The sequence below is a fragment of the Apodemus sylvaticus genome, chromosome X, assembly GCF_947179515.1.
Source record: "Apodemus sylvaticus chromosome X, mApoSyl1.1, whole genome shotgun sequence".
Classification (NCBI taxonomy): domain Eukaryota; kingdom Metazoa; phylum Chordata; class Mammalia; order Rodentia; family Muridae; genus Apodemus; species Apodemus sylvaticus.
This window is the reverse complement of record NC_067495.1, coordinates 66,242,402-66,264,185: the sequence shown is the minus strand read 5'-3', so window position 1 is coordinate 66,264,185 and position 21,784 is coordinate 66,242,402. Positions and strand designations below refer to the sequence as shown.

Here is a 21,784-nt window from a genome sequence, read left to right as displayed (position 1 = left end):
TTGGGTTTAAAATTTTACATTAAGTTTGAGCTATTGGGTTTAGTGTCTAATACAGCTAGGCTAATTTTTGTATTTCTAATATAATTAATGAGAACTAGTTAATTCTTACAGATATCTTTACAATATAAAAACCTTACTTATAATCAATGTTATAAATTGTATCTCAGTTTGCTTGACCTAGATATAAGTGGATCAAATAGCCAATGACTTGTTTAACTAAATCCTTATTTGTATTGCTTGATGTGCTATCTTTCTTTGTCTTTACATGAATGAAGAGAAAACAATCAAGCAGAAACTGTCAACTCTACATTTGGTTCTGCCTGTCATTTATGAAGATTAATGATTACTTTAAATGATGTCTTAACATAATTCCATTTAACTCAATCATCCCTAGAAAAGAAAATTAAGATGGAATTTCTCAGAGTTACCTTGTCCTGTTTTGTCTTTTAAAAAACATGATTATGACTACATTAATTAATATCTAAGTTTCTGTTTGTTTATTTATTTTAGAACTATCACTTAATGTGAAAGTCAATCCTTTTAGAGCCAATGGAACATCAACTTGCACCCATTCTTTCTGAAATACCTCCAACAGTGCCATTTATCAATGGAGATCCCATGTGCCCTGTAAGAGAAGTTTTGGTTCTTTTTTATTTTCACTATAACTGGAAATGTTATGAAATCTGACATTGGCTTTTATTGGGTTTTATGGCATATTACTTGGAATGGTTTTGGTTTTCTTTTTAACATTAGTTGTTTTCCTTGTATACCTTTTGAAAATAACTTTAAGGCATTCGACACTAGCTTACTTATCTATATAACATTTCTTTTTAAATTAGCTGCTTTTTTATACTCCTTTGCACGACTTGAAAGGTCTAGTTCTATATTGTTACATTTCTACTATTTACAATTTCCTAGGGTATATCATTTGAAATTGTGTGTTTAATGAAGACTAACATTCCTTCATAGTCATTCAGTAATAAGTTCAATTATATAATATTTGAAAGTATTGTATTTGAATAGCTATTAATTGATTTCTAGAATGAAAGGGTGTAATTAAGATTTAGCATTTGCCCCTTTAATAGATTCAGGAGAAGGCAAACTCAATATATAATGTAAAAAGATGACAAACTTTTTGTCTCTTGAAAAAAAAAGCAAAGATGATACTTTCTCATAACAGAAATGATTGAGATATATACATGCATAAAAACGTCAAAATGATACTCAGTTTTATTATTAGTGTATGATAATAAAACGTGTTACTTCTGAAAGTGAGAAAAGTAAAAAATTTTTGTAAGCAAAATTACATTTTTTTTTAGGTGGAGAGTTATCTTCTGGACCCTAATGCCATGGCAGTGTGTTCTAATTATTCACAGATTATGACTCAGCCCAAGATGTATAACACCTGGACTTGTCCTCAGTACTGTTCTCAAGTATGTCTGCATTTTACCTTCAGATAAATTGTGTTTTCTGGGATTTCCTTTATTTCTTTTTAGAGTTTTGTTCTGAGGGTAGATGCAGAGGAGAATGTTATCTTTCCACTCAATGCACCTATTTTCTATGACCTTATTAAGTTTTACTTGGGTGGAGGAATGAACTGTTCTTACTAAGGGGTATTGAATTTCTGTTAAGTATCCATTGACACAATTGTACTCTTCTTGAGCATTTTGAAATCCCTATAATTTGGGAGCCTAAATGTTATTCAAAAAATGATAATGACTTTTTCCATAGATTTACAAAAACATGCTATTAAATAATTATCTATTTCCAGATTATATTTGTTCAAGTGAATCCTGGAGAAATCCTTACCATAAAGTCTGATGATGGGTCCATTCAGAACATTCAAGGTTTGTTAAAATAATGTTCTTACTGCTTGGAAGACTAAATATTCTTCTTGATATATTCCTCATAGGTGCTTAGCACCAACAAAAGAATCAAAGCGAATCTTGCTTATCTTTATAAAAATCTTCAAAACTAACTTTTAAAACATGAAAGGAAGTTGGTTGAGGAATTGTACTTGAAGGTCAAACATTGTAGATAATGATTTTTACTTACAGCTTTACTTCTGACTTCAAATTTTTAATCACTTACCTTACAATATGACCTGTGCTAAAAACTTTAATTTAATAGTAAAATCTTTGAAGTGGTTAATGTACTTCAGGCTAATACAAAGGACTATACTTTATGTCCAGTGAGATGTTTGTAAATTTGACAGACTAGAGACTATCAAAAAGGCAATGAAAATAGTTGCATATACTTTTAATGTTTGCATCAAATTATAAGGCCACAAAAAGACATATCAGGATGTGTAAGCCAGTTTTTATATACTTCTACATTGACAAATATATCTATATTTTCAAAATTAAATGGCATTTCAATTACAGTGGCATATCTTCTTATCAAAGTTAGATTCAGGCTTATTGAATTTATGAAGCACAGTATAACTGATGAACAGAATAAAATAATTTTTTTTCAAAAGCAAATGTCTTCACACATTCTCCTTAATGGCCTTTCCTCCTCTTTTAAAAAGATGCAAGCATATATCTCTTTACTTCATGTATGTACATAATGTATTGTGATTGTAGCTTCATTGCTCTCTCCTGCTGCCCTTCCTTTTCTTATCTCATCTTTCTTCTGCTTTCATGGGTGGGGTTGCTTGGTTTTGGTGACCATATTCAGTTTAGTTAGGGTTACTTGCATGAGCATGGGTGAAAGGTTTTGTACAGAAGTATGTATCTTATACTGCAGAAGAAAATGTGTACTCCTTCCAGCCACCGTAAACTGCCAATAATTCTTCAGGAAGGTGTGGGAACTTGTGAACCCTTGCCCCTCCAGAGTTAACTACCTATAAATCTTCTCATTTTTAAACATTCTGTTAAAAGGTAAATCTCTTGTTAATTACCAATCTGTACAATCTAAAGCAACAAAACTAGATATGCATTATATAAATATGTATATATATAATGAGTGTTTAATTGATCAGTTTTAGACTGCTCTACAGATGGGACCTTCAGGCAGCTCATTTATTCACATTTCCAACAAATATTTCTTTATACCTGGCATGCACCATCATTGCACTGTATACCTAGTAATAATAATGGAGAAGACACACATATAAAGTATTACATTGCATATAATAATTTTACTATACTATTATAGTATTTTAATTATACATATACATTTTATTATGTGTAAAACAGAAATAATCTCAATTTTAAATAGTCAATAATAAAGTTATTGCTTTATATCCATAGACTTACTATCAACTATTTTAAATTAAGATGGTTTTTGCTTTATGCTAATTGTTTTATATTCTAAGGTGATTTTGATCTACTGTTGTGTCAGGAATGGCAGTAACGAGCCAGAGGCTCAGTAAATGTACTTACCAGGCCAAAATAGATGCATGGTGGGCAGTTTGTGATTACCTCCTGAAAAGGGAATGGGTTTCCTTCATTCAGTTAAGGAAAGTTACTTAAGTCTTCTTTCATGTGCTATATGCATAGGTCTATACTTGGATACATAAGCAAGCATATTAATATTGTGTTAAGTAGTAAATAGTATAGCATGAATTGCTGGGATTTTGGTCATTTGGAATAAGTTACCATGGATCCTTAAGATTTATTGGACTTTAAAACAGGGCATAGTCATACATCTTTAATCCTAGCACTCAGGAGGCAGGAGGATCTCTGTAAGTTTGAGGCTAAATTGGTCTACATAGTTACAGAACAGTGAGAGAGAGAGAGAGAGAGAGAGAGAGAGAGAGAGAGAGAGAGAGAGAGAGAGAGAGAGAGACCCTGTCTCCAAAAAAAAGTATTATTAGGCTTTTAATACTTGTATAAGACCTCACAAGGCACTGTGGTCAGGCTACATATAGTGAGGGGCTGATGGTTAAAATGTGGGGATTTTTCTTTTATTTTTAGCCTTTTTATCTCTAAATTTGCTTCCTGACGTAGTAGTAAGATTAAGTCATTGGCAAGGGGCAGATCATCATCTGGCACTTCTTCAATGTTCAGAAAGATTATCAAAGGGACGTTATTGATATTGATGATATATCATAGTGTTTGAAGACCATGGGCAAAACGTAGAAGGCTTAAGCATTTTGGATGGGAAGGGAAGAATGACTATCTCAAGAGGTTGAAGGCCTAACTGTAACATCAACTTGGAGATTGTGAAGTTATTGATGGAGGAAGACAGGAACTGATGCCAATGGTAATGGTAATGGCCTGCAACAGGGCCGTGGAAACTTAATGGCTTTAATATGAAAAATAGCAGTCATACCAAATGATTAAGTGAAAAAGACAGAGAGGGGGAGGGAAGGAGGGAGGGAGAGAGAGAGAGAGAGAGAGAGAGAGAGAGAGAGAGAGAGAGAGAGAGAGGAAAGCCGATCAGTCCCATGAGTCCTTCCATAGGAGCCATCTCTCAAAGGTTCTCTCCATTTAATTAGATGCCTGCTGTTTTAGTCTTATAACTGCATCTTGTACTATCCCTACTTAATTGGCATATATATGACATTTCTGTCCCAGGGCCAGGCAGGTACTCCTTGGACTACTGTAAACAATTCTACCAGTTTAATATTCTAATTGAAGCCTTTGGAAAGTTAAACTGGCCCCAAATGGATTTTGAGGGATACCTAAGTATAGTCTAGTCCCAAAGACTATTATGGCCAACAAGTATGATAAGCGTAAGAAGCCAATGTGAGTATTCTTATTCTGGTACCTATATCTGCCATGATGGCTTATTCCATTAAGAAAGGTATCCGATGAAAAAGTCAATAGATTACAAAAGAAGGTACAGGGAGGAGATGGTTGAAAGGAGCAACCTGGATATCAAGAGCATTGTACAAGTATTAAACAAATTAATGAGATACCAAGAGAACGTAGTTCTACATAGAAAGGAGGCTGCTGAGGAATTAAGGCACGTGGTGATGACTAAATAGAAAAGTAAGTGATTAGGATATTTTAAAAGGAATAAGTTGATGCATGAAATAAATTGTAGCAAGCCAAGGCCATTCCAAGAAAGAGCTGAAGCTGAGGGATTTCATGTTGAAATAATTAGACTGTTAGATTTTTCTAATCCTAGTAGAATTGGAGGAGATGGATTTGGACCCACTACTGGTCATTATCGGAGAGAGAGGAAATATGAAAAGCTTTCTGAGAAGAGGCAGAATCTTGTTAAAGAGACAAACTGCAGTGACTAAGTGGCTAGTGTGATGGAACTGGGAGTTTTAATTTAGAAGCATCTAAGAACACATGCCTGTGAGTGTTGTAGATTGTCTTGGATTGAGAGTATTTGAGAAAGAGAAGGTATCTTTTTCTTGCCTTTTGGCCTCTCTAACAGGAACGTGAAGTCACATGATGAAATAATGCCCAGAGAAACGAACTTTTCCTTGTGGCCCTAACAAAAATGGAAGTCTGGCTTAAAAAGACAATCTGGTGAATAATAGGATGTAGAACTGACATCTGTGTTTCTTCTGTTTAGCCATATGAGCCACCTGTGTTAAAAGGTGTCCCTCATGATAGTGATTCCATTAGAAGTATATATGGAGGGAGACTGTCAGTTGGGTTCATTTAAATGGAGTGACTGGGTAAAACATGATAGCCTAGTTAGGAGTTGTAGTCAGGCAAAGCCAGAAATCCTTTGCAAGACCTGAGTTGTTTTATTAGAGGGAATCATTGACCTTTTGGTAAAGACGATGAGGGAAAATGGCTGTAGGATGTAGGAATAGAAATTAGAGGATAATGAAAGTCACAATGGTTAAAATTACCATGAGGTAATTTTAGGGAGGTGGGTAAGAAATATAATAATAACAATGGTTGTGAAGATGCAAAGAAATCCTCTGTAACATATAGGAACACAGTGATGGATAAAGATGGAGTAAGTGAATCAAAGGAAGTGATCACTTCAGTCCAAGAATCAGTTAAGAAATCTCCCTAAGGACCACAAGATGGCTCTGCAAGAAAAAGGTCTTTCCAGGCAAACCTGCAAACCTGAATTTAATTTCCAGATCCCAAGAGCAAGGGTAGAACTGACTCCTGATGTTGTTCTCTAGCCTCTCCCCATGCCTGCCCACAGTCACGCATACACATATAATTCATACACATACATACAAACATACATACATACATACATACATACATACATACATACATACATACATACATCTGTCTGAAGGAAAACATCTAGTATGAGTTTCCTAAACTGAGTTGAGTGTTGTAGAAAGAATATCAAGAGAATATTAGGAAAGAGCTTGTAAAATTATATCATAGAACATTTTTTGTAAAAGCAAGAAAGGGAACTAGCTACTCATTGGGATCTAGGGCACTTTAAGAGTCTGTTTCACCTTGAGTCTTACTATAAAAGGAGTCAGATCTCTAAGGCGTTCATGGAAGCAGGCCTTTTGAGCTAGGGGTGGGCACAATATTCACACTGGACTGATGACGCCATGTGAAATAGGATTTATAAATTGGCTGTTTTGGAGACCTGGGTAATATTTGATAAAATCTGATCCAAACAACTTCAAGAGTTCTTTTAAAATGTGAGGAGGTCTTTAAGATAAGCTCAATCGTCTGCATTTGTGAAAAATTATCATCACTTTATAAGAAGAGTACTGGCGACTCAGTGTAGTTAGTGAAAATTAGTTTATTTCATGACCTTGCAAATCTGAGCATCAGTCTAGAATGGCAGGTTTGCCAATTAAGCACAGAAAACAGTCTTTGTAAGCCTAACAGCCTCTTCCTCCCTTTGCTATTTGGCTGAGTAATCAGGAGGATGCAAACTTACACATCATCTAAGTATTGCATTTCTTTTCACCACTTAGCACCCGTCTTTTACTCAACAAAAACCATGAGTGGGTTTATCTCTACCCTTTACATTATTTTAAAACGTATCAAGTATGTAACCTTGTTATATTTCTAGTTTTATGGCTAATTATTTTCGATTTTAAACTTGTAGTTTGGGTATGTGGGGTAGCTTAGCGAGTGTGGGTTAGGGGGCACGGATAGCTAGACTAACCAACTCCAGCAGGGGTCCAGTTTTCTTTGTTTATCTGTATTTGAACCTACGCTGGCTCAAGGCAGTTTTGAAAATTGATTTTTTTCCTTATTTCTTATAGGCTAATATGAGGAAATAATAGCCTAAAAGTCAGGCTTGAGCTATACTTACCTTGGTAGTGAGGGATAGCCTTGATCATCTATCCCAAATGAAATAGGTAATAAGCCTCTAGACCCACCAGGTCTGCCTCAAGGGAACACTTTGAAGGGGCTGGGGTGTGGATGCCATCTAGCAGTACTTGCTGGTTCTATCTGATCCCCAGTGGAAAATCTTGAGATTTTCAAGGGTCTAGTGTGACCTGTGAGTCATCGTGCTCTGAGGCTTAACCGAGTCTTTCCAACCAAGGGAGTGCCAATGCCCCGAGGTAAGGGTAGCAGCCCTATGCCATCAGGCTTCAAAAGATAACCATTTGGGCACTGAGAGGCCCCAACACATTTGTTGAAACTTCTACTGCTACTCCTTTTTTCTCATATAATAAAAGAAAAAATTATTAAGATCTTTCAGAGCTAATTCTGGGTAGGTGGTAAATCCTCTTTAGGCGATCTAGGGTTCATATCATTTCAGGGATCCAATCTAATGTGTCTTCCTCTGTTTCCCTAAGTCTTCATAGACAAGTTTAGCTATCAGATCAAACTGGTATACTCAAATCCTATAAAATCCCATCCTTCCTAAAAAGTTTTTTAGTAGGTTTCATCTAGAGCACCATAGTCAAAACATGATTATTGCAGTAGATGGAAAGAATGCTTGTGCTGTTAGTGTAAGTCCCAATATGTTGACATTTTTAGGGGATATCTGGGCCTTTGAACACAAAAACCTTATAGCAGCATGAAGACAGTTTTTGAATAGTTAGAATGATGTTTTGTTCTAAAGTGGAATTATCTGAGTTACAGATTAATATTCACAGACTGAAGGAGGCTAGTCCTAGGGAAATTTTTAAGGAAGGAAAGGTCTCTGTACAGATAGGGTTTAAACATCGGGAAAGATAAGGTTATCCTGAAATCTCTGAGGTAAGACTGCTGAGTAACTTGGATAAAAGAGGTCCTACCATTATGCCATCAACAGGAGCTGAGAGTTTGGGTAGACAGGAATATAAAGGAAAGCATCTTTAAAGTCTAACACTGGGAACCAGAAGATGTTAGGGAGTGTCTGTTCTATGAGGGTTAAGGACTAGAAAAAATGGCATAGATCAGAACCTAATTCATTGTCCTCAAATCTTGAGCTGTTCTGTGGTACAGCCAAACAGGGGTGTTGCATGGGGAGTTACAGGGGTATAGTAGCCCAGAATTTATCAATGAAAGACTAAGTTTTTCCTGACTTCAGACTTGAAAGGATATTGAAACATTCCAGATAAGCTGTTAGGATCCTTAAGGGCAACTGTGATAGGAGTAGCTGTTAGGGAATATTGAAAAATGAAGATATCCTATTTATATGATGTAGATATCTACTTTGGAGAATATACGGAGGACCTTTGAGGCCCCAAACAGCAACATATCACTTCAGGACAAGAGAGACAGAATTAAGAAAGCCAAAGAGCCTCTGGACTGTTAAGTGGATGTGAAGTTTAAACATTGATGTACCTACCTAGGAAGGGAACAGATCAGCTAGGGCGGACCAGAAAAGAAATGAGTGAAAAGCTGTTTGCCTGCCATACAGGTTTAAAAGTTTATCAATCAGGCTTGCCATTAACATCAGGGAGGAGAGCCTGAGACCAAAGTGCCAAAGATGAGAAGGTGGTCAAGACACAAATTTTCATTTTCTTACTGATAACTATTTTCAACCCTACCAGTTCTAGAACTGCTAAAGGCTCATCTGTAGAGATGGAGAACACAAAAGTCTGTAGAGCCCTGGGGTTTGTCTAAGTTACTACTGCTGTGAGGTGACACCATGAGCAAGGCAACTTATGAAAGAAATTTACTTTAATTCGCAGCTTGCCTACAGTTACAAAGAGTGAATCTATGACCATCAGGGTGGGAAGCATGGCAGCACGTAGGCAAGCATAGTGGAGTAGTAGCTGGAAGCTTACATCTTGTCTAAAAATTGGAAGAAGAAAGAGAGACAAGACCTGGCTTAGGCTTTTGAAACCTCAAAGACTAACATGAGAGATATTCCTCTTCTAAAAAGGTCACAGCTACTCCAAGGCCACACTTCCTAATCCTTCCTAACTGTCCACCATCTGGGAACCAAACATTCAAATACATGAGCCTATGGGGACATTCTTATTCAAACTTCACAAGGCTTTATAAGTTCTTAGGGAGAGAGGTACCTCTTTCCTTACTAGAAACAAAATGTAAGAAGAAAAGGAAGACAATGAGGCAAATCCACAATGGCAGGGAGAAGTCTTTTTCTAAATAATCATGGCTTTCAGCAAAGAAAGGAAGAGGGTAAATTTTGTTTACAGGCTAGAATTTTTATTGGAGCTGAAGAAGGAACTGAGGTCACGTTGGGCCAGGTAGTAATTATACGTAAAGTAGGATGTGCAGAAATGATATTAGTGGTGTTGATTTGAGGAAGTCGACTATGGAAAGTTGTAAGTGCTGGCCACCGGAAGGCTGTTCGAGCTGGAATGTAAGCACAGGAAGAAGGGGCATTCACGCTGGAATGTGGTTTAGAGTGAGGAAGGGAGTGGAGTGGAGTGACCTCCCAAGTCTTATTCTTGAACTCTTGATTTTGGCTCTGTGGCTACAAAAGAAGATGAGGCAGCATTGGCTCTCTGCTCAGAAGGACATGAGGCTTGGAAGTGAAGGGCCTGCCGAATAAGGATACCTTTGGCTTGTTCTTGAGAGGTTGCACAAGAGTTTGTGACTCAGAAGGTTGCTAGGGAGAGGATCATATGCACATCCAGGTGTGTCTTGACAGAGGTCAAGATCTGTATTCAGATGAGTAAATAAGAGAAGAGTAATATTATAGGTTACAGGAAAGTACCCTATAATTCTTCACATGGCACACACAGGCCTGGGAGCCACGAATTCAGAAAATTCCAATGGTGGATGCCAGGCAGGGGAAAGGTCAAAGCAGGCTATCTGGAATAACTTCCCTGGGAGTCAGCATTTGATGTTAGAGTGAGTGTTCCAGGGGAAGGGCTAGGGGTGCATAATAATCTGAAGAGAGCACTTCCAAGGTTAAGTTGTGAAGGTACTGTACTGGATTTTAGAGAAACTGTAGATAAGACCCAAATGGCAGATGGAGATGGAGTTGTAGAGAGACAGAAGAAGATGGAGGGTGGGAAAAGAAGGACAGGAAGAAGGGAAGTCAGGACAGTGGCCTCTTCCCTAGCAACTGATGGACCAAGATTTGTTAACTGATTGCTAAAAGGTACACAGTTCAGTTAGTCTAAGGGGTTCACCAGCCTGAAAAGAAGGAGGTGTGTTGGTATGGTAGATGGGGAAGGTGTGGTTAACATGCAGTTTCACACAGAGGACTGAAGGCTGCCAAGAGGTATGTAGGGGAAAAAATGCAAAGGATGTAAAAGGTAACTTGGCAGCCAGGCTAAGGGCCTTTTGGTTTGGCCTCCTGAAGAGATGTTGAGGGGGTTGTAGGCAGGTAAGAAATCTCTGGAAATTAATTATAGTGACCTGACTGCACAGGTCTTTGCCTCAACTCCAGTCATCCCATGCACATATTTGATTTCAGGTTTTCTAGTAGATGTGGTACAATTCCCCTGTCAAAGAAAGTCAGACAGATATGGGGCAGGAAAGCCTGATCTGCTACCAGGGACAGGTAAACATAGTTCCAACAGGCGGAGAACATGGAGGAGTAATGGGATTTCATGAGATGGATGGATATGAGGCAGTCTGGTGGACGTATGGAAGTAAGGGCCCCTTTCTGACAGAGAGAGGGAGAAAGAATTAAGGGGAAGGAGAGGTTGGGATGTGCATCAGAGAGCATGCCTTCAGCTCTCCTTGTCCTCTGGGATGCAGCTGACACACATCAAGCTGGGTATTTTTTTAAAATTGTTTATTCACTTTATGTATGCAAGTTACACTGTAGCTGTCTTCAGACACACCAGAAGAGGGCATCAGATCCCTTTAAAGATGGTTGTGAGCCACCATGTGGTTGCTGGGATTTGAACTCAGGACCTCTGGAAGAGCAGTCAGTGTTCTTAACCGATGAGCCATCTTGCCAGCCCAAGGTGGGTATTTCAGTAAGATACCAGCAGAACTCCTGAAATAGGGCTCCTGAACTGGGTCTCCTGAAAGAGCCGCTCTGGTTAAGCTGAGGTGTTCTGCCCGTGGACCGGGGTAAGGAGGGATCAGGAAAGAAGTGATGTATACAGAAGAAAGAGACAGTGGAGCACAACCTGGACCTGGACTGCTAGGCCAGCCCAGAGATGGGCCATTCAAGCCCCCAGGGTACAAAGTCTTTGTCTGTGATATGCCCTTGGCAGTGAATGGTAGCATCCCCTTTAGGCATTCTGAATGCTTCACAGGGAGAGAGAAACCCCTCAGTGATGATAGTGTTGGCCTAGGTATAAGGAAACCACCATTATCACCAAGTCAAGGAGATGGAGTGAATGATCCTATAGGTAGGTACCCACAGAGAGTCAGCATAGATGGTCACTGCAGTGTTCCGGGCTGAGGGTAGGACCCTGACAAGTATGCTGAGCTCTGCCTGCTAAAGAAGCAGGAAGTGTGCCTCTTCCACTCACGGAGAATGGAAGCAGTTGAGAGTCTCATGCTATCCCTCAACAAGGGAATCAAACAAGTAGGGGGACTTTGAGGGAGCAGCCCTCGATCAAACAATCCAGGGTCCCAGGAATGAGGGTCGAATTGAGCTGGTAGGAAACCTTAAGGGAGTCATCTACTGCCTCTGAGTAATGCTGAGGAGTGTTTGTGTCCCAAAAAGGGTGTTGGCCGTAGCTGGGAGAACAGCAGTCACAGATACTGGAGGGAACGGCTGTCCAGAGGCTGCAGGGTAGAAAAGACTGATGTGACAAGACTGGAGGCAAAAGGACGAAATAGAGGAGAGGACAGGAAAAAACAACTTAGTAAAAGATAGACTGGAGGCTGTGACGAAGAGCAGAAACAGTTGTTGCCTGAAGTTAGAGGCATAAGGCACCAGCTCAAATATTTTTATCAGTTCCTTTAGACAAAGGCTACAGGCTGGGGATAATTAGAGCAGTTGGGCTAGAGTATCTAAGGCCTGGTTGTAAGCACTGAAAAGGTAAAGGTGGAAACATTAGAATAGGTTGGGGAGCCCAAGAGCAGGAGGTCCAGGAAGAGCCAGCTTCAGGACTATAAAGGCTTTATGTTTTTCTAGTGTGGAAAACAAGTGAACATTGACATCACCATTTAATGTAGTATAAAAGGGTTCTGAGACAACAGCAATGTTGGGGACACAAGTTCCAGTAGGTTATGAAATCTAAACTGAAAGAAGATCCTTCTTGGCATTAGAGAAATGAATTGGGCTAATGTCCTCCTTCCAGGAGGCAAGAATTGTGTCTGGTATGGGGGTGACTTTCAGGCCAGATAGATGATCTGGTTTCAACTAAGCCTTGGTTCTACACACTTGATATCTAAGGTTGCTAGGAACTTGAAGAAGATATGGGATTCAGGAGACAATAAGTCAGGAAGGAAGCCTAAGAGCAGGTTTTCTATGTCTTAGAAAGGGGGCTTTGGAAGAGTTTGTCCCAAATACTGAATATTAAGAATCCCTGAGAGAGGACAGCCAAGGTAATGTATTGGAAGAAATTTGAGTCATGAGTTAGGTAAGAAGGTCACAGGACTTGAGGTGGAAAGTAATAATGAAGAAAGAACCATTGAGGTCCAAGACTGTGAAATAGTGACCAGGGAGGGTTGAAAATGGAAGACCTAAGAGTTGAGGACTACTAGGTAGAAGGGTTCACAGTTAGAAGGAACCCTTTGGTTTCTAGACTGCATAGATGGGCATATTTTGGAGGGAATTCTCAGGAATGGGGCTAACAGAATCAAGGAAGTGAAAGATCATGGGGTTGATACCCTTAGCCCCAAGGAGAAGAATGGGTATTGAGCTATCAAAATATATTCAGAAGGGTTATTGAGGGAGCTGTGTTACAACTGATGCTATTGGGTAATACTAGACAACTTTGTCTCATACATGCCCTAGGAGTTTCAGTGAAGCTCAAGGAATGAGGCTCTCCATAAGCTGCAGCCTAGAATAAGAGGATAATTTGACAGAATTCAAGCTTATGGAGTAAGTTCCTCCCTAGTAAGCAAAGGGGACAGAAGGGTAAGAAAAGAAATCCCTATGGATAAGTTTTGTGAAATAGAAGGTGAATAAGAATGTGGCATATGAAATCTTGGGTTTCCCTTATGACAGCAAAAGGGAAGGAAACTCCTGTAGTTGTTCCCTGGTAGTCAGTTAGAACAGAATTAGTCAATTGCACCAGTATCCAAAAGAAAGGGCACTGTCTTGTCATTATGATCATAATTTCCCTATGTTCTATGGACTTAAGTGTTATAGGCACAAAGGATCCTGGGTACCTTCATTCCTCATTTGACAGCATCAATACAGAAGAAAGATGCTTAAGAGAACAGTTGTGACTGTTTTCAGTACAGGACTCCAGTCAGTGAATGTGTCACACACACACACACACACACACACACACACGCCCAGGCTGACACAGTCCATATTCTAGTGGCCCTGGTGACTACAACCTGGGCATAGGTTGTTGGATAGCCTCAGGTTTAGACAAACCTTTGCCCATTATCAGAAATAGTACAACAAATGGTCCAGGTGGACTAGAAGTGTAGTGACAGTATTCCTTAGAGGCCTCTTGGTTTGGATCTTTTATGGCCAAGACAAGCATGTGATATTTAAGTTGTAACTTGTAAAATTATTGGCTTTTTAAAGCTTAAATTGCATCCACTGTATTGTTAAAGACACAAAAGGTCAAGTTAAATAGGTCCTTTTGTGGGATCTGTGGATCAAGGCATTTCAACTTTCATTGTAATGGCTGTGGCTAATTGAGAAATGAACCAAAAGTGGAGAACAGTCTCTCAGGAAGCTCAGGTTTAAGACTGACAAATTTAGAAAGCCTAAGTTAATCCCATAGAAGGGGGACTGAGTTCTCAATTAGAGCCTGTGTTACTTCCCTAAGCCATCAACGCTTTACCTACCACCTTATGGGCCTGTTGGGTCTTGCCAGCTGAAATACTGGAGAAAATATGCTTGAGTCATTGGTGACCAGCATCTCTCATTCAATCAGTGTTCTCTCTAGGGACAGCCATGGCTATCTTCAAGTGATCATCAACAAGACTGTCAACATGGTCCTCAGCCACCCTCCAAACATGCTCCTTCTCATTCAGGGTTAAAGAGGAATAAAGGATAATGCAGTCACCCAGTCAGGTCAGGGCAAAGAGTTGGGTGATATGGATAAACTGTCTATGGTCATGGTCAGTAGGATCCACAGAAAAGAAAACTACCTAGCCTCTATTCAGACCAAGTGGGACATGGAAAAGGAAACTGGACTCGAGGTGGTCCCTAGAGTCTGGCGACCTCATTTATGGGGAAAATGGTTCCAGACATCATGAAATGGGGAGAGATCACAGGGTCATGTAACAGACGAAGTGTTAATGATGATGGGCTGAGTCATAGGGCAATGGGAGCAGGAGGAGGCTGGGAGTGTGAGAGCAAAAGCAGTGAAGGCCCAGGGAGCTGGAACTGAGGAGGCTGACAATGCCTATTTTCTGGTCGCAGGCTCTCCTCAGAAGGAGAGGGAGTAAACTTCCTAAGGTGATGGATTCTATAAGGGTTAGGCTTGGAAAGAGGTTACTGGGGGGAGGGAAATTTTGAAATAATCAGAATGGCCTTATAGGTTGGAGAAGATAGTATTAATGGTTAAATTAGGATGTGCTGAAACAGTATATTCAGGTAAAGTCTGGCTTCAGGAAATTTAAACTGTTTCATGAAATGGAATTCCCTTCAAAACAAGATGATCATGAATCTTGCCACTCAATTCAAGCTCATGCTTCAGGAGGAAGACAGGGCAACCAAGACTCTAAATGGAACTTCCTGGAGAGGGAGGAAGATGGTCCTAGGAAGAACTGGTCTGAAGGACAAGGACAGCTTTGAGGTGTTCTTGTGACTTCACTGGGAGAAATTATGAAGAGGTTAGTGAGCAAGGGAAGCAGAGGAATCCCAAGGTAAGCAAGATGAAAGGGGCAACCAAAGAAAACAGCTACGACAATGAAGAAGCCAACCATGAGCTAGAGCCCTGCAAAACAGCAGAGGCTCTATCCCTCATCCTCTTTAAATGATTACTACCAGAACCAAGATAATGATACAGTAGCCCTGAAGAAGTGCACATATACTACTATGGGTGGCCTCCAAGTAACAAAGTCCTTTATGACAAACAGCAGCTAGAGAACACATCTGGTCATGGACTGCCAGGAGCTGATTACAACAAGAATTGAGAATTTCTAATACTTGTTGGGAGTCCCAGTGCCCACTTCTGTCAGAACCCCAAGATTTGTAGGAGGAAGATCATCTTCACAGCCCAGAGACTCCTGACAGAAAGCAAATTCTGGAATTGGATTTGCATGTCAGGAGGAAAGGGTTAGAATGTGGGGCAGAGGAAGGTAAGAGGACACTCTTATCTGATAAAAGGAAGAGACGTATATGCCTGCAAGCTGCAAATCCAAGATTCCAGTGCTGTAGGACAGGCAGAGAGATAGAAAGGTTAAAGCAGGATATCTGGAAGAACTTCCGTGAGTGTCTTCATTTGGTACTAAGAATGAGTGTTCCAAAGGGAGGTGGAGTGTCCAAAGGTTGGGGCTGTGAAAGGGTACATAGCGTGGCATGCCAATCTGAAGGGGACACCTCCAACATTAAGTTGAAAATACTTGTTTTTAAGAACAAGATTTCAGGGAAATCATGAGTATGAATTTAATAGAAGGGAGATATGTATTTGAGAGGAGGAAGGGATAGCTGAGGACAAGTGAGTGGGAAAAGTAAGACATGAGGAAGGGATCAGAAAGCCAATCTCTTCCCTGGCAGTCAGTGGGTCTGGGTTTAGGTTTCTGACTGACTAGCGGTGGGTGGTTCAGTTGTTCTCGGGATGTGCTAAAAAAGTATGTTCAGGTAAAGTCTGACTTCAGGAAATTTAAACTGTTTCATGAAATGGAATTCTTCAGATAGAGCAAGGAGAGGCATGATAAGGTGATAAGGTTGTGAGTTTGAGCAACAGTGGTTAGGATAAGATGGCAACGGTCAGATTGTTAGCTTCCAGAAGTTGCACAGGAGGCCTAGGTAGGCCAAGCAAAGGCCTTTTTAATACAGCCAGGATGAGACACCTAGGAGGTGATAGGTAGGTATGTGATCTCTGGGAACAGTTATGGTGGCCTGCTTGCAGGAATCTTCGCCTCCATTGAAGCCATCCACATGTGTGTATAAAGATCCAGTGGAGTCCTGTCAGGCAGGGTGGAGTCACGCTTCTGAAGCAAGCCAGGCAGCAATGGACATCAGGAAAACGTTGTTAGCTATGTGAGGCAAGTGTAGTCAGACCCAACAGGAGGAGTGGACAGCATCACTGAAGCTCTTCTGGAGATTAATAGTGAGTGAGGTGGTCTGGTTTAGCTATCAAGTAAGGACCTGTGTGAGAGGGCAGGAATGAAGAAAGGGGTGAGAGTGTTATGTGGTAGACTGGGGGGATGCATTCATCCATATCCTCTAGGACACAGATGAGGTACACCAAGGTAGGTCTGTGAAGGTGAGAGAGTATTTAGGGACTTGTGTGTTCAGGTCCCCAGGGCCCAGGGGAGCTTCCTTGGGGGGGGGGGAGAAGTGGTAGTACCAATGGGAGCAATCTTGAAGTTTGGGCATGGGAGGGATCTTTGGTGAGAAGGAGCTTGTGCAGGTCCTCACATATGGGCTTTAAAGGGTTCATTAAAGTGAGAATCAAAACAAGATCTCAAAGGAGGAAGAGGAAGGAGTAGTCTATTAAGGAAAGGATAGAAATGGGGTCCCGGAAATTAGCAAAGGACAGTAGAAGGGTCTGAAGAAATGAAATAGAGACTCATTTAATGAAGTAGGATGGGTTTTTGATGTGCTCCAATTAAAAGGATGTGTGGGTCAAAGTGGGTGCCTATACATTAACTCAGAAATGCAGCGAATGAGAAGATTGTAAGACACCTCGGGAAGTTTGAGGAATGCGAGGGTCAGGACAGAAATCCAGTCCATATGTAGCTGGAGAGAGGAGCAGGCTAGATGGTTTTGAAGATTCCATTCACTCTCTCTCCTTTCCCATAGGACTGAGTAAGACAAGAATGTAAAATCTTCTGAAAATGTTTAGGGTACTGCAGATCCATTGAGGTGTTTGGTAAACAAATTCAGAGTCATTGTCAAATTGAATGGGAGGCATGAGAAAATATTTCTCCTAGTAGCCTTGAGGCCACAAGAGAGGCACATTTGTTAGAAGTAGGGAAAGCCTCCACCCAACCTGAGAGAGTGTCAACTACAGCTACTACCAGGAAGTATTTGGTGCATCTTATGGGAGGAAGGCATGAGTTGCACAGTAAGTAGATGAGTCGGGAAAGGTGGGTGCCTAATAATAGCTTGAAGAGAGACCCTTGGTCAGATGTTACATTGTTTACAGAGATCCTGTAAGCACTCTTTCATAAGAGGGCTGAGATGAGCATGTGTACTAAGAACATGTCAGAGGGGAAAGTGGTTGGCCTGGAAAGTAGGAATGGCTCCCGTGGAGGAATGAAAAGCCTTTCAGGTGAGGAAGAAACTTCTAGGTGGTTAAGAAACAAGTAGGGTTCTCAAAGGCTGGCCTTGGTGGATCTGAGGTATTCTGCTGGTCTGAGAAGATGAATTTGAAAAGGAGACAAGCTAAGTAAAAGAGTCCAGTCAGAGGGGAAAAATAGTGGGACACATCATGGCCCTTGGCCAGCCAACAGGGCCAAGGGATAGGCAATCATGTCCCCAAAGTGGAACCTTCTGGTAATGGGGCTACTTCAAGGAGACACTGGAGAAGTTTCCTGTTAATAAAGAGAATCCCTTTGAAGCAAGGAAACACTACTCTCTTCAAGTGAGGGAGTTTGAATGAATGATGTCATAGGAAAGTTTTTAAATGAACATAGATGCTAGCTGTCCTATTTATAGCTAGGTGTAGAACTCACATTGAGCAATGAACTCTGCATGTTAAAAAAAAATGTCATCTGAAAAGGAAGGGGACTTGCCTCAGCCACCCACTGGAGGAAGCAGTCAAAAATCATCATGTTAGGCCTCTAAGACTATACACAGTTGAATATGGGAGTTCCTGGAGAACAAGACCATCCTTGAACCTATCCAGTGGTCCAGGAATAGGAAGTGAGACAAAACCATAAGGATCTATCCATTATCTCGTAATAATAATGAAGTATTTGGGCCACAAGAAAGATGTTACCTGTATTTGTATGGAGAGCAGAGTGATTAGGGTTGTGTGGCTTTCAGGGCTGAAGAGAAACTGGACATTGGAGAAGGGAAGTGTGACAAGACTGAGAACAAAAGGAGGAAGTGGAGGATGGTGGAGAGGGGCTGATCATGTTGCACAGAGGTGGGAGACAAAGCAGAGGTTAAAGGAGAGTAAATTTGAAGGGCCTGGGGATGAGCAGAATGTCAGTTTATAGAACTTTAAGGCATAAGGGGCCAACTCTCATATATAGTTCCATTTGTTTAGAGAAGTGGGCAACAGGTCAGAGTGAATCTCCTGCTGGTTGGACTAGATAGACTAAGGCCTAGTTACAAGCTCTACAGAGGTAAAGGTAGAGAAGAGTCATGAAGCACTAGGGAGCCCAAGGGCATGAGATTCTGAGGGTCTGTTTCAGGGCTATCAAACCTTGCTCTGTGCCTGGACTGGAAAACAGATGACAATGAGATCATTTTCGGATGCAGCATAAGAAGGTTGGGAGACACTAGCGACTCTGGAGACCTACAACTGCTAGTAGCAACTGTGGCATAAAACTGAAGGGGGGTCTCTCTGTCTTGGGAAAGGAAATTGGGTCTACTACATCTTGGAGAAGAATGTTGTGGGAGAGGGGGATATTTGGAAGGAGGAACAGGTAGAGTCAGAGGGAAAGACAGGAGGGAAGAAAAAAGAATGCCTGACTGCCTCTGAAGAACATTCCAGAAATGACTGGAACTGTCTCCAAATTCCTGCTGAAAACTTGCCAGGTAAGTTACTGGGAGAAGTTCTAGTCAGGATCAGTCCAAGGTAAGAAAGAAAGAGTTCAAATTTTGACTAAAGGATAATGGTGAACAAGGTAACTTTGAGGTCCAAGACTGAAAAGGGAGGTGATATCTGGGGGTGGGGTCTGAGAGAAAATAGTAGATAGTAGGCAGATTAATGGATGGACAGCAAATAGGAGACTATCAATCCTGTCAAAAGTCTAGAAGGGGGGGACATTTGGCTTTCAAATAGTAAGAATGGGCATGTTGTCAGTGGTTACAGAGTTTGAGGGCATGGGAATATTCACAGAGTGAGAAGAACAAGATTGAAGCAGGCAAAGCCAACAACGGGGCAGAAGACTTGTAAAAAGAGCACTTCCTACCACTTTCTGGTTCTGATCCTAAAGTGATCAGGGTCCCTAAGAATTTGTCAAGTCCCATCTACTATTAAGATCACAGAGAGGTATTCAATTTATATTAGCACTAAGTCATTTGTTAGGTCAGATTTTACTCCAGAGACCCAATTTGCAGACATTAGGAAAAGGGCATCTTAAAACAGATGTTGCAGGTACTGGGGGTGGGATTTGGAAACCCATGGTGTTTAGGAGAGCCCAGGGTGTTCTGAAGACCCCTGACCTGTGTCCTTGTCAGGATGTCAGTCAACTGTGGGACATTTCCCGGGGAGGACAGAAAAGGAAATGGCAGGCATCCCAGTAACAACTCCTTGGCCTCTTAATAGAGGAAGTACCCAAGGAACAGATTTCCTAGTCACCTTGGGAGAGAGGCATAGAAGGGAATCACTGAACATTCCAAGGACAGAACAAGAAGCATTCACAATGCCAGAGCTGCTAAGGAAGGGAATATGAGAGGAAATGGTGGAGAGAGGTGAGGAGGAGGGGGAGTAGAGGAGAAGAGAGGAGAAAAAGGAGAGACAAGAGAGAACAAGATGGAGAGGAGAGAAGAGAGAGGAGAGAAAAAGAGAGAACTGCTAAATAAAAAAGTGATCCAGTCCAATGGTTCAATAAGTACTTAGAGGGAGTTGGAGAGGGTTGCATTCTGCAGAGGGTTTGGGGTGTCATGACCAGGATGCCATACTTCTACAAAGTGTTCAATCATCTTCATGCAAACTGAGAACAAGAAAGAAAGAAAGAAAGAAAGAAAGAAAGAAAGAAAGAGAGAGAGAGAGAGAGAGAGAGAGAGAGAGAGAGAAAGAAAGAAAGAAAGAAAGAAAGAAAGAAAGAAAGAAAGAAAGAAAGAAAGAAAGAAAGAAAGAAAGAAAGAAAAGAAAGAAAAGAAAGGAAGGAAGGAAGGAAGAAAGAAAGAAAGAAAGAAAGAAAGAAAGAAAGAAAGAAAGAAAGAAAGAAAGAAAAGAAAGAAAAGAAAGGAAGGAAGGAAGGAAGAAAGAAAGAAAGAAAGAAAGAAAGAAAGAAAGAAAGAAAGAAAGAAAGAAAGAAAGAAAGAAAGAAAGAAAGGGTGAAGGAGAACATGGAGAGTAAGCCAACGACTCTCCAGAATAGAGAACAGAATGCACTACAACAGGCGGCTGCTTCCTGGTTTGCAAGAAGACCCTGACACTCAGGAGGCAGGTCCACAGCAGTGGGGACAGGGTAATTTTGAAGTAAACCTAAGGAGGTCTTTTGTCACAGAAGGTGAGAGAACAAATATCTTTTAGATGGGGAAGGGGCTGAGGTCACATTGGACAGGTAAAAATCCTGCTTAAACAGAGATGCACAGGAATGATGTTAGTGGTGTGAACTTTGGGAAGCTCACTATGGGAAACTGAAATGCTAGCCACAGGAAGGAGGGACTATTCAAACTGTAATTTATTGACAGGAGGAGGCAGGGCTGGAATGAAGGCTACCACTGAGTCATGTTCTTGTTCTCTCCCCAAATCATGGGCAGTTATCCTAATTTAGGTTTGTTCTGAGGATGAGTTCTTTGAGAGGATGTTGGTCTTTCCTTACAAGGCAGAGAGATAGTTTCTTGCTTGCAATTGACCTGTTCTTTGTTGATTGGATGTGCCCTGTGGAACACATATTGCTGACTAACTTTTAAAACTGATGGTTAAAATATCCTAACTAACAACAGCAATAACAGGAAAGAGTCCTTTGGCCCTTAAATGAGCTGATTCCTTGTGACTGAGCAGAGTGGCCACTAGGTAGAGCTATAGAGTTTCCAGAGATGAGCTGGAAATTGACAGTTGTCAACCAATCTCTGTCTCTCCTTAGATTTCTAGTATGCAGCCTTGGCTATCTAAGTCTCCTCCTGGTTTTAAAGATCTTGAAGCTCATATCTAATAAACTGAAGCAAGACTGTGGGATTCCTTTAAGCTTTTATCTAATATACAGAAAGATTTGACCTATAAAATGAAGCTAGGCTTTCTGACATGTAGCCAGATTAGTGTTCTTCTAAATGGTTTCAACTAGCCTAGACTGATGGTAAGTCATGTTCTTGAGAGCATCCCTGTATCATCTCCCACAAATTGTTATACTTATTTAGTTTGATAATGACTATTTTCAAAACTACCTCTCATAGACAACATACAGTCTTGGCAAATCCTTCCCCATCAGATTCTACTTCAGTGGACTGATAGAGCCAGAGGAACTAC

The 21,784-nt window shown here is 40.8% G+C and overlaps 1 protein-coding gene across 1 annotated transcript in view; it reads left to right on the top strand.

Moving 5' to 3' along the window:
• Positions 1 to 549: 549 nt before the first annotated feature.
• LOC127675336 (fibronectin type III domain containing protein 3C1) overlaps positions 550 to 21,784 on the top strand; it is a 47,491-nt gene continuing 26,256 nt past the window's right edge. Inside the window, exons 1-3 of the mRNA XM_052171432.1 lie at positions 550 to 627; positions 1,320 to 1,433; positions 1,772 to 1,847. Of these exons, the coding sequence (XP_052027392.1) occupies positions 550 to 627; positions 1,320 to 1,433; positions 1,772 to 1,847 (268 nt within the window). The remainder of the gene's footprint in view (positions 628 to 1,319; positions 1,434 to 1,771; positions 1,848 to 21,784) is intronic.